The sequence below is a fragment of the Equus caballus genome, chromosome 14 (assembly GCF_041296265.1).
Source record: "Equus caballus isolate H_3958 breed thoroughbred chromosome 14, TB-T2T, whole genome shotgun sequence".
Taxonomy (NCBI): Eukaryota; Metazoa; Chordata; class Mammalia; order Perissodactyla; family Equidae; genus Equus; species Equus caballus.
The window spans coordinates 89,262,092-89,275,371 of NC_091697.1; the positions used below are offsets into that span (position 1 = coordinate 89,262,092).

General features: G+C 38.0%; 1 protein-coding gene across 29 annotated transcripts in view; it reads left to right on the forward strand.

Moving 5' to 3' along the window:
- The window catches only part of MCTP1 (multiple C2 and transmembrane domain containing 1), a 499,995-nt gene that overhangs the window by 168,099 nt on the left and 318,616 nt on the right, over positions 1-13,280 (forward strand). For 9 of the 29 annotated variants that reach the window (XM_023617979.2, XM_070234548.1, XM_070234551.1 and 6 more), the window contains exon 1: positions 600-883. The exons of 17 other annotated variants lie outside the window; for them this stretch is intronic. In XM_023617979.2, the coding sequence (XP_023473747.1) occupies positions 827-883 (57 nt within the window). In that variant the 5' untranslated portion in view covers positions 600-826. Of the gene's footprint in view, positions 1-429; positions 884-13,280 lie in introns of those variants that run through there. 3 more of the 29 variants (XM_070234550.1, XM_070234554.1, XM_070234556.1) reach the window with 3 other exon arrangements.

Consider the following 13,280-nt stretch of genomic DNA (forward strand, 5'->3'; position numbering starts at 1 on the left):
CATTAATAGAGGAGTTGTGTCATTAGTCATGTTCCTTTAGAAATGTTCACAAAACAGATACAGGAAGGCTCAGAGTTGGAGAGGTAGGCAGAGGGAGCATCACAAGGTAATGACAGCGTAGGACAGGATTGCTGTGGGAATTAGCAACAGCAAACCACAAAGATCTATTTCCATTCTCTACTTTGTGAAGGAGATTCTATTGTGTTGTACAGAATTACCTCTTCTTGCTTGTTAAAATAGAGTTTTATTCTACACACTGTTTTTGCACTCATGGGAATGTTAGTGACTTTAGAGTGCCTCTTTTTTATGTCTCTGTCAGGGAGCCATTGGCGACTTCACACACATTTGATAATATTAAATTAATTCACTGCAGAGAGCGAGCAGAATAGTTTTTCCGTGTGCCATGCTATTATTCTCATTTTCATTTGCGGTTTCTGCCCCGGGGAAGAGGTTAATCACTGAGAATGCACGTTTGATTTAGCAGGTGAAGTTCTTGATTTTTAGTTTGTAAACATTTTAGGACCCCAAATGTGATGTTTGTTATGTAATCTAACTGTTTTGCGAGGGGAATGCTACTCCTCCTGGTTTGAAAGAGAGTTGAGTCATATCCTGTGAATGTGAAGCAACGGTATTTAAACATCACGGGTTCCTCTTACTTTCCTTCTAAGTCGCTGCAGTTCAGAGCAGCAAGTGCTCTCCGAGAAGAGGCTGTGACTCGCCCTCGCAGGGGAACAGCCTCTCTTGCTGGATTCAGTAAAGAAAGCCGGGTCTGAGTATGCAGTTCTCTCACTGGGGTGAAAGATGTTCTGTTTATTTCTAATCAACTATGCTAGATAGCTGCAAGCTGAAAAGTGCCTGCAATTTGCCATTTATTTATAATAAGGTAAGTTCCCTATTTTGGTTCACTCATATTGTGGCAGCCTTGAATTAATGTGGCAGTTTAGTGTATGATTGTGCCTCAGAAAATGCCATCTCACAGGGTAGTGAAGGTGGCATTTGAGATTCTAATGCAAGTAATTTTAAACTTACAGAACAATCCATTTGCAAGCTGCTTAATTTAATAGATTGATGTTCCTTTTATGATATTTTTATAAAAAATATAATGCCTGAGAAGTGGAAACACTGTAGTAGTTTTATATCATTTTAGTTTTTTTTAAAGGATTAATAGTACAAGGATCTTTATTTTCTCTTTTTGCTACTCGGTGATCTCGGGTAAAGGTGAAAGATGCGTAAAATTTGTATGATTATGCTTGGATTTTATTCTAAATAATCGTAGCTCAACAACTATATTTCTCCATTGAAATAAAAAGCGGTCTTAGTAATTATTAGAAAGTTTAAAGTTGAAAAGTAGTGAAAGTCTCTTGCTCTTTCTTATTTGGCTTTATATTTAAGTGAAAGGCCACTGTATTTGTAAACTTCTGATTGATTTGTTTGTTTTAAAATGTGTATGAGTTTATCACAAACTCACTTCCTCAGGTGCTGTTGGAGACACTCACATATAAATTGTATGGATAGAGGAATCTATGGATAGAGAAGTGAATGAGAGGTTTGCTTTTCAAATTCTTTAAGCTTGCTGCCGAGAGGTTGGGGTAAAAGACTAGAATGTTGTCTTGGTTTTTTATTGATTAAAGAAATGATATCACATCAGACTTAAAGGTGGTGTCTGGTGTCCTGTAACTTTAGACACTCATGTTTAAGGTTTTTGAATTCTTTTGAGGTAGAGAAGATTAATTTGATTTTGAAAGCTATAGCTGTGAATTTATGAGATGTTAATGAACAAGGTATTCTCTAGGTTTAATGACAGTTGGCATCAGAAGACTTTCCCTCTTCTTAATTAACTCAGTATCATGCTTGGAGATTGTTTCATTTCTATTCAAAGTTATACCCATTGTAAAATTGCTAGATTCTAGGTACAACGTGGAAATTACTTTTCATTAGATATATATTCAATAACTCACGGCTTTGCAAAGGTCAAAGGATTAATGAACTAGTGGAAGGCGCTCAGTTTTCCTCTTTTTTGAAGAGAAAATTAAAATTAGTTCAACTTCCAAACGTATTTGAAGGCAGTGTTTCTAATTGGAAAATAAAAACTTTGAAAAAAACAGACTTAGCACTATCAGAGCCTTTGGGACCTTGCATTCTGAAAAGACACATCTCCCCAAAAATTAGAATATAAAATTCTATAAATAGAATATTCTGATACTAGATATGTATCAAACTTCTCTTTTTTGCCTGGACAGGGAGGGAACTGCTCTGGTTAGTTAAGAATTCTGCTTGAGAATTCTTCCTTATGCTATATGTGAATTATTAACTGTCAATAAAAAGAATAGAATAGAATACATCTACATCAAGACAAAAGCATGTCTTATTGCGCTTTGCATTGTTTCAGATTCTTAATTATGGATTACAATGGCAATACAAACGGTTGTTATGAATGAAAACTCAAGACTGACAAAATGTTGTAAAATCAAGTTTTTATAATATGCTCTGTTTCAAATATGCACTTAATTATTTATAACATTGTACAGCTAGCTGGTAACTACCTGTTTAGATTATTGAAGCATCTCGTCTCTCCTCCTTCCTTTCTGTTTTCCCCAACCTTTAGCTGTCTTCCTGCTTCTTTGTACTTCCAGAAGAGGTGTGGGTAGTGGGTAGGGAGAGAGAAGGAAAATGAACATACAAATGGTGCAATATTTCTATTTCTCATCTCTCATAATGATTTTGATGAGGAACGAGGTCAGAAATAGGTTAGATATAATGGTTAAAATGAGTCATAACCTGTGAATTTCAATTATTCAGAAAAGTCCCTGAAAATCTGAGATGAAAACTAATTGGGAGCTTGGTTGGGATGACTTTGCCTACCTTACAGGATTGTGCAACGATGAAATAATATCACATCTGTTGTATTTTATTAACTGTAAAGTGTTAGACGTATTTCTGAGAAATTGTTTTTGTGTTTTCCTGAAGTAATGGAGCTGAAAAGACATCAGAGATACTCAGAATTCCTCTCTGGATTCAGAATATTTCTTTTTGGTAATGAGAGTCTCCTTTTGGTAAATTATTTTACCTGTTAATTTCCAACTTATATAAAAATACTTTGCAAATGTAAGCTCCAAAGATAAAAAATAAAAACCAATTTTACCTACGTCCCGATGCTGTTTTAAAATTTGAAATAGCTCAAGGAAATTCATCCTCACTTAAAAGATAATTATCAAGTGGCAATTACATTTTATTTTCAGCCTAAAATCAACATGATTTTCCTCAATTGTGGACTGCATCACCAGAAGCATATAGCATGACATTTTTTCTTTCTTTTTAAAGATTTTTCTTTTAAGTAGGGATTTGAAGGGTTCATGATGATGGACTAAAGTAGGAATAAATTTTTTTACCAAGTACTCATTATGACTCCTGAAAACTAACTCTTTCTGGATGGTGCTTTAGATCCTACTGTCTCTAGTGAATCCTGCTGGATATCAAAAGCAGCACAATTATTGGGAAAAATAAGTCGTGATAACTCCCCCACCTACCTCTGAAAACCAGTTGTGAGGGTCATGTGAGACTGTTGGTGAGAGTGCTTGTGAACTCTACAGTGCTTACAAATATCACTATCACAAAGTAAGATATACAAAATTATATATTCGAAAGAGAACTTACATGTCATCTCTTTCCTTCTCACTTCACAAAGAAGGGAATTAAGGTCTGGAAGGGTTAAAGAAAGTGCCTAGCTTCACTCAGCTAGTATCCAAGTCAAGCCCTAAACCTGGGTCTTTCCATCTGCGCAGTTAGCTAGAAATTGATCAGAAGACCAGCTGTTTCTTGAGTCCTACTGGTAAGGGTTTTAAAAAAAATATATTTTTCAAATGTTGATGAGCATCTTTATATGAAACTGTGTCCTTGGAGAATGTTTCACAGAAGACATTGCCTCGTCTACAGGTTTTGTGAGCTGAGAATTCTCTGTTGGATCTAGTTTAATGGAGCATGGGTTTGTGGAATGATTATCAAACTATAACATCTGACTCTTGCAATCTCTTAGCTATTGCCACAGAAGTGTCCAAGGCCTTCCTCTGGGGAATTGGATCATAAAAGTAAACCTGCTTAATGGATAGGGGTAGATTTTGTAGCTTTTAAAAGTGTAGATAGTGTGGTAGGTTGTTTTGATATGTTTGTTGAAAACAGTTAGCAAAAGAGATTCCCCAAATGCTTACCCTTCAAAGGAGATTAGGAAAATTTAAACAACCATTTCTGTTAAAATTGGTCTGGCTATTTTATATCTATGGAGTGCTACTCTTTTTCAGGGAGCTGAGATGGGAGAAGGATGACTTTTCATAATTATAGAAGTTAATGACATATGTCCTACCATACTAATAAACACAGTAGATTCATAAAGAAAAATGTTTTTAAGCCTCGTAACATTAAGATTAGAAGACAAATTAATTGAAAAGTTTTTGTGTTTGTGGTATGAATAAGGGTTATTCCTTACTCCTAAGAATTCAAAACATAGTCGCCATTTCTTTTAATAAAAAATGTAACGCTTGTGAAAGGTATATACTTCCTCCATATCCTGTGCTCCAACTTAGAGCTTCAATAAATAAACGGGATGTGTCATCATGTTTTCTTATGAACAAATCCTAGCCCAGCTTTGTAATAAAGTACATATTTACTTTGATCCCAAGATCTATATGAATCTGCTATGTAACCATTAGGAGATAAAAGAAAACAGATGAGATAAATAGGTAAGGGTCTTAAAAAACTTTGCTAAATATAAATGCAATGGGATATTGTGTGGTCTAAGGACAAAGCCCTGGGCTGTAGGAGTGTGGTGGCAGGAATCAATGCTTTGTAATCTTGACCACTCCTGTGATTTTGGAGGTAACAGTGAAGCCCTGATCTTCTTTTGATTTTGTTTCCCTGTCTACAAAGTTGAGAAAACACTTCAATGCCAGACAACCATCCCACACATCCCATAGGTGCTTGGTAACTATTGATTAGTGATCCTGTGAACATCAAGGTGGGTGAAGCACTTTGAACTCGGTCGAAGAGTCCATAGATGTGCTATTGCTAGAAGTGCCAAGCTTTGTAATAAACATCCCCTTGAGAGAAGCCGGAGGAATAAAGCTTTGGAGATGGTTTGTTGGGTTTAACTCCATCTTAACTTAGTAGAGATACTCAAATTAGTCACGTGGTCTCCTTTTGCTTGAGTCATTTTACTAGTGGGATGGGATTAGTAATATTTATTCATGGCAATTTACAGCCTACCCAAATATAATAAATCAATTTCCATATCCCCACTCTACAGGAGTTTCTCTGCAAGATGAAAATAATAATGATGGCTAACATTTCAGTCGGGCTGTATAATAGCTTTTTATGAACTATCTAATTTGTTTCTTAAAACAACCTTGTAAAACTTGGGTGCTATTATTATTATTATTCCCTTTTTTTTTTTGGAGGAAGATTAGCCCTGAGCTAACTATTGCCAGTCCTCCTCTTTTTTGCTGAGGAAGCCTGGCCCTGATCTAACATCTGTGCCCACCTTCCTCTACTTTATATGTGTAACAGCTTCCACAGCATGGCGTGCCAAGCAGTGCCATGTCCGCACCTGGGATCTGAACCAGCGAACCCCAGGCCACCGTGAAGCCGAACATGTGCACTTAACCACTGCACCACTGGCCTGGCCCCTATTATTCCCTTTTAACAGATGGAGAAACTGAAGTATAGAGAAATAAAGTGACTTGTTCCCGACATCCCACAAATGGTAGTAGAATGCCCAGAATTGAACCTAGGCAGTCAGGCTCCAGAGCCAGGATTCTTAACTACATTCTGTGCTGCCTCCAGTTAAAATCCCTTGATCTCTGTAATAAGAAATGGCTGCTATAAAGTGCTAGAAGGAAAAGAAATCTTTCTAATGTTACTACATTTAATCATTTTGATGACTCCAACATTCTCATTCTTAGTGAAACACAGGCCTTTATGAACCAGAACTATCTTGAAGTTGTTTGGAAATTTATGTAAGATGAGGCTAGTAATAACACAAAATGTGTCTGAAATGAGCAGACATAACTGAGAGCTCTCCTGGGTAATCATAGTCTTTGGCGATGTGAAAAAATTTCCTTTTTGTGTGTACATGAGAGAAACAGCTTTCAGTGTATACATAGTCAATGTATACAGTTCCAGGAAAGCTTGTGGGAACTTTTGTGTGTTGAGGGAAGATTAATGTCATGTCTACTTTTCTGTGTACATTCCCTAAACATTTCCTGATGAAAGTTATTATTTGGAGAAGGAGGACACTGAATGGATCGTAGAAGGAGTTTAGCTCCACTATGCAACTAGATCTATTTTGATCTGCTTTCTCCAGAGACTCCACAAATTATGCTTGAAATTCTTGGGTAGTTTTCAAACCTTCATGTTTCGTCAGGTCTTGCAAACAAGAATTTGCTTCACAATGTTGTGTACCCTTAGTGCTAGCATGATGCCTTAGTAAGGATTCCTGGCAAGTTAGCTGGCTGCCTGGATAGATGGATAGATGCATGGATGGATGGTTGGATGGATGGATGGATGGATGGTGGGATAAACTGGGGCATATGCAGATCTTCTCTGAGTCGTGACTCATGTACCTGAGACTGAGTTTGGACTGGACTGTCACGGAGCATGTGGGCACAAGGGAATGAAGTGTGAGGTATGAAAGAGTTTACCTCAGCTCATCTCATACTTTATCATATGATGGTTTTCTATGTGGAACTGACATCGCTATAAGTCATTTCTTGCCACAAGCCTTTCCCACTATTTCATGTTAGATTTTCTTTAATTACACATAGGGGCCATAATTGCTTTACTCCCTTGACTTAGAAGCTAAATGTGTGCAGATATGTACATATATAATTTATATACTTTATACTTATATTCATTATACATGTGCAGAGAGAGATTAGATAATAAAATTAAAAGGTCAAAATAAATTTGAACGCTTAAATCTATGGGAATTGTTGAAGTTTGACTGTTTTAGAATTTATTGTGAAAAAAATCAAAATGTAGAAGAAACAATTCAAGCAGAGTACTAAAGAAAAAAGGTATTTTTAAAAATCATTTTTAAATGCTTGTTTGCAAAAATATTTATTTCTTTCAGTCATAGAACAGAAGCTTTTTTTTCTCCACAAAATTTCATTAGAGAGCTTAAACTAAGAAGTGTGGGAACCAAAATTTATTTGGCCTAATCAGTCAATTGGAGACATGGTTTCCAAAATGAGGATTGTGACTAAGGGCTTGTGTTAGGACATGCTGCAGATTTTGAGAGAGGGTATTAAGGTGGTGGTTGTTTCAAGTTTATCAAGGGGGGAAACATAGAAAACTTTCCTGTAAAAGCACTTGATCAAACACAAAATATATCCCGATTTTAGACAATGGAAGCAACTATATTGGGGAAATTACACATTTGGCCTTGACCCAAAGCAATCATTGAAAACAACACAATAAAAGAAAAGAAAAAAAATTCCAATCAGCACAATATCATTGGATGGATTTTCTTTTCCGTGGTCCTAAACACAATAGCATATGTTCGCAAATCTATTGGGAAAATAGTCCTGTTCTTGAATCCTACATGGCAGGTGCTTTACAACAAAGGGCAGAGCTCCCATTTTGATGTTTGTATATAATGGGTGTATGTCCTATTCCTTGGTGTACAGGTGCCTTGTGTTATTTGAACTGCATTTGATTCCTGTGACTCACTGTTTGCTGGGGATGATTATTCTACCTTAGAAATAACATGCTCCAAGTCAGCAATCAGTGGAAAGTGTTATCCTGGCCAACAATAGACCTGAATTCTACCTCTTACAGGCCGGGCTTCAGTTTCAACATCCCTCAGATGAAGGATTCATCCTCTGGTCCCTCTCACATTTTCCAAAGACTAGAAATTTATTTTAGGGTAAGATTCTTTTCCTATTTTTAATTTTTTTTGTTTTTAATTCAGTAGTTGCTGTGGATATTGAAATCAGTTCTGAAACAATTACTTCCAAGTTTATCTAGCCCAAATGGCTGAAAAACTTTCACTAAGCCCATGCTGGGAGTTTGAGAAATGTTCATGCTATAGATAGATAGATAGGTAGATAGATAGATAGATAGATAGATAGATGAATGAATGCCTCATGGCAGATGTGTACTCTAAATGTGTAAATAGCTACAAGGAATCATTAATACACCAGCTCTAAGAAGACTTTGTGGCCTTATTACCTGTTTTAAATCATTGATAATTACACAGTATGTTAATGTTCAAGAGTTTTTGAAAGTATATTACAATTCCAAAGTTATCGAAATTGCTACGAGGATGCCACTGTTATTGACAGGAATACGACTTCTTATAGTCACTTTCAAGAGAATTTATTAAGGTGGTCATCGTTCAAGTTTTCCAAGGGAGGGAAAAAAACCAGAAAACTTTCCTGTAAAAATACTTGATCAAACAGAACTAGATAGGGTCCAAATATAACGAATGTGTTCATTGTTTTAGACAATGAAAAAAAATCTACATGGATTTGGATCTTGAGTCCTACATGGCAGGTGCTTTACAACAAAGGGTAGAGTCCCCATTTGGGTGTTTTATATATAATGGACAGTAGTATAATTCTTTTCAGAAATCAACTAAGTTCTGAAAACTTTATTTGCTACGTAAAAATACCCTCTCATTATATCCTGACCTCTTCCTCATTGTGTTTCTTATTTTTGTTCATTTTCATAAAATATTGCTATTAACTTTTACTATTTTAATTGAAATTTTTTAGACAAAAATAAGAAGAACGTTAACTAAAAACTAGAGTTTTATTTAAAAAATGCAGTTCAATAAGTCAAAGTACTTCAAAGTATTGTACCGGCTGTAAAGTTTCCATGATTCCCTCTTCTACCTGAGTAGCATGTAATTCATATTCACAAAATTTGGAATTAAAATGTGCCTTAGAGATCGACTAGCTCAACTGTCTTATTTCACAAATGAATAATATTCTGGCACAGGAAAATTAAATGACTTTTCCAAGGTCATATACACCCTGCTCCCCACAGAGCCAAGCTGGTCTTGGGGTTCCAAACGTGCGGCTCTGCAGTCTTTTTACTGCATCAGTGAAAGTATCATTATCTGAATTTAGTATTCAAATAGCGTGTTGGATTTGCACTTCTTATTAAAATGTTAATTGTGCACAGAATAAATCAATTTAAGTGTGGCCTAATTTCATTTTGGCCATTAAACATTTTTTTTTTTTTTGCCATAGTCTTTTGAAGGGCATATTTTAACCACAGATTCTATATGGAAGCTTTTCCTAACACCTGAAAGTTTCCTTTTTTTTTATCACTTGGCACTGCAAAAGCACTTGTAATTACCGTGCTAGGTCCACCGTTAACCACTCATGCACAGCTGAGACTGGTTATACTTTTCCACTTTCTCCAACTTGCCAGATCCTCAAAATAAGTGCATACATCAAACTGACAGAAAACTCCATAAGTGCAAATTATTGTATTAGTAAACAACATACACATCTATTTGAATCATTTAACCAAATCAATGGCAGCCATCACTAAATGATGCTCTATACTAATAACTGTACGTTTGTCACCAAAGTAGTAAAGCAGCCCTATTGCCTCTCCTCCATGGCTCCTGCAGAGGCTGGGCAGCCACACCCAGGCAGCAGGACTTAAGGTGGCAGGGTTCTCTGTGTCTCCAGGTAGATGGTCCCTGAAGAAGACGGCCTCGGTGCAGGCCACACCAGGTAATGTGGTCTGCCCTTCTTTCTTTTGTATAAGAACCAGTAAAGGTTGTGCCTCATTTGGCTTCTCATTTGCAACTGCAGTGGGGAATGAGGAAGGCAGATTTTTTTTCCAGAGCAGTCTCCAGAATGCTAGTTTTATGAAAACAGCATTCTAGAATCAAATAACTGGGAAATGTGGCATATTGCATCCCCCTTTTGAACATTCACACTGCAGGCAAAACGCAGACACTTTAGAAGCTTTAAAAGAGGGATTTGTCTAATATTCTTTAACCCAAATCCATTTTCAAAATATCACCTACTCTCATCATGGAACACTCTTGGGAAACAGACTAAACCTTCCCCTCAGTGACTGAATGTCCTGGAAAGAAGGTGGGTTGGGATGTGTGAATTTGCTGTTCCCCTGGGGTCTCTGTCCCCGTAAACCCATAATGTGACTACTGAGTGTAGTTAGTGTTTAATCACCAGTACAGCATAGTTATATTCTACACACACAAACACACACACACACATACATTACTGTCAAGGTTGTTTAGAACAAACTATTTATTCTATGAGGGATTTAAGGAATTTTTTAAGGATAATTTTGACTTTGAGATTTTCACCTCATTCCATAATGTCACTTAAGAACCACTTAAGATACTGTATCTCTGAACTGGTCTGATCAAGAAACAGTGGAAGCTCAGGTCAGGGGGTGATGAACCTCTAAAGTGGGAGGTAGGGAAGATATCACAGAAACGCTTCTCAAGAACAGGCACAGAGGCCTGGCTCAGCATAACAGTTTAGGAAACTAGTTTAAGAAAAAACAAACCATACAGTATCCTCAGAGTCTAAGGTGGAGAGAAGGGAATGGCTGATGGGGCAGGTTGACCCTGATCAGCACAGATCAATGCTGTGCTAAGGAGCTTGGCCTTCACCTTGCAGGGCAGTGACTCTTGAACTGGATGGTGCATCAGATTCACCAGGAATCTTCCTCAGACTCTGTGTACCCGGGTCCTATGCCCAGGAGATTCTGATTCATTAAATTATGGGTAGAGCTCAAGAATGTAAATGTTGAGAAAAGCACCCAGGTGATTCTAATTTGCACTCCAAGCTGAGGAAACTTGGGGCACCAAGAAAGGATTTCAAGGAGGTGGGTGTTGTAATTGGAATTTGAAGGTTTTGCAGAGGAAGATTTGAAAGGAATGATCCCAAAGTCAGGGAAACCCATTTGGAGGCTCTTACACCAGTGTGGGCAAAAAGCAACTAGGGAAATAAAGGCAGGAATGTGGGAGTGGAAGAGGGGATGGGTGCCACAGATTTGGTCTAGATCCGATCTATCTGGTATTTGGTGGCCAACCATAGATGTAAGTGACAAGGAGTGTCCAGGTTTCTGGCTGGGTGATGCCGACAACCAGGGCTGGAAAAACTAAAGGGGATGCACATGAGCTCCTGTTCATTCCTCATTCTTCCCCTTCCACCTACAACTTTGCTACCTTGTGGCACATCTAGCATGCTCCCACCTCATAGCGCTGTCATCTTCTTCCTTAACTTTGCAGCCATCAGAACTTATGTGCAACTGAGCAACTCCCCATTGAAAGACACTAGAGAGGCCCTGGTCTATTAGTAGAACTCTCCTAGGACCACGAGTGCACTTGGGGACACCTTTCGAGTGTGAGAATAGCTGTTTGGGGACACATAGGTGAATGAAGTATCTTTGAAGTAGAACTCACAGAACACCCTTAGCTGCGAGTCTAGTCAGGGCTATGATCAGCCCCTTCCCCACTCTATATTCCCTCAGTGATGTTGAGGATGTGGGAGTGGGGGGTTGGAGGAGAATAATCACAAAATGCAGCCATGAATGGGTGCCCTGAGTCCTGAGCCAAAGGCTAAGCAGCAGAGAGAAGCTGAGCCGTGAGTCTGGATGAAGAGAAAACCAATGAAGTGAGGAAACTGAGATTCTGCTGAACAGCCAAAGAGTAGCTTTGGCAAGTGCCGTGATGTGGGCTTGACTCCTCCTCTGCCCAAGACAAGAGAGAATTAGGAGAACTCCTCGTGTGGGGCTTGGGGAACTTCCTGAAAAGGAGGAAGTCTCAGCTGTACCAGATAGCTGGGCTGCTGAAAGAAGGCCCTGTGAGCCGTGATGTGACCATGGCGTAGTGTGATGAGCAATAACAAGGAGCAGAAAGGGCTGGTGGCACAGGACTTGAGAAAATTCTCTCAATACATCCCATGAAAACAGCTTGTGAGTAGAGCCCAGATTTGGAGCTGGAAGATCTGGGTTCAAATCTAGACCCCACCACATATAATGTGACTTTGAGGACATTATTTGACATCTCTGGGCTTCAGTTCTCTTCTCTTAAAATGAGAATTAAAAATACCTTCTTTGGAACTAGGTCAAATGTGGAGTATAATGTGGGCCCCCTCGTGTTGCCAATATTCCCACCTGATCAATGTCCTAGCCCTTTCAAGTTACAATAATTCAAGTATACACTAGTCTGGTGGTCTGTGTAGCAATCAATTCATGTGAGATAGTCTTTGGAAAAATTGAAAAAGCCTGTACTATGCAGGGTAGATTTGACAGTATGGTGATTGATTGGAATCTGGTTTACAAGCTCTTGTTGATATTTCCTAAGCCTCATGTAATTTGTTTTGTTCAAGATTTATCCAGCTAGGGTTAGGAGGGTAGGATTTAATGTACTACAGAACTGACAGAATGCTTCTTGGTACTGAATTTACTGGAACACAAGAGCAACATATCCAACTCTGTTCTAGATAGGGAGAGGGGAATGGAGTCCGTTGGTGCCTCCAGAACCAAAGCTGAATATGCTTAGCATCAGTATGCCAACCAACCCCCAACCACACACACACACACTCACACACACACACACAGGAGAATTGTAATGAATAGTTAATGTCTCTGAGAAGTCCAATAGTTAAGAAACCTGTATATCCGTTAAACTTGTTTTCTCTAAAGGAACACATTTTTTTCACGGACCAATTAAAATTTCTCTAACAGTTTTCTTATATGGAAATAACTGGAAAAGAGTTCAAATAAATGGACGCTCACATGTGCATATTTCTACCTCTTCTGTTTTCTTGGAAATCCAGCAGAGAAGTAAAATATAAAATTCGCTTCTCGTGTGATGGCCAGATTTTAATAAAAACCTAGTCAATGTCAACTTTAATATAATCTCACTTATGTGATCATGGAGGCCATTCTGATTTTTAAATACGTTAGTCTGTGCAGTGGCTACAATTCCACAGAGTGAAACTTTGACCCCACAAGGGCCTCTGTAGCTCACATGCAGTTCACTGATTGCTTCAGTGCATTCCTTTCCATGCATTCAGGGTGCAAAAATATTTTTTGAGAGCCTGTATGCCAGATAACTGTGGGGACACATTTAGCAGATAAAATTAACACAATGTATGCTAACAAGGAACTTTAATCACTCTTATGAACATCAAATCATAAGCTATTCCAAGTGACATTAGATAAAGTATAAGATGATACTCAGTATAATAGGTGAAGTTAATTTAGACTATGGGCTCAGGGAAGTCAAC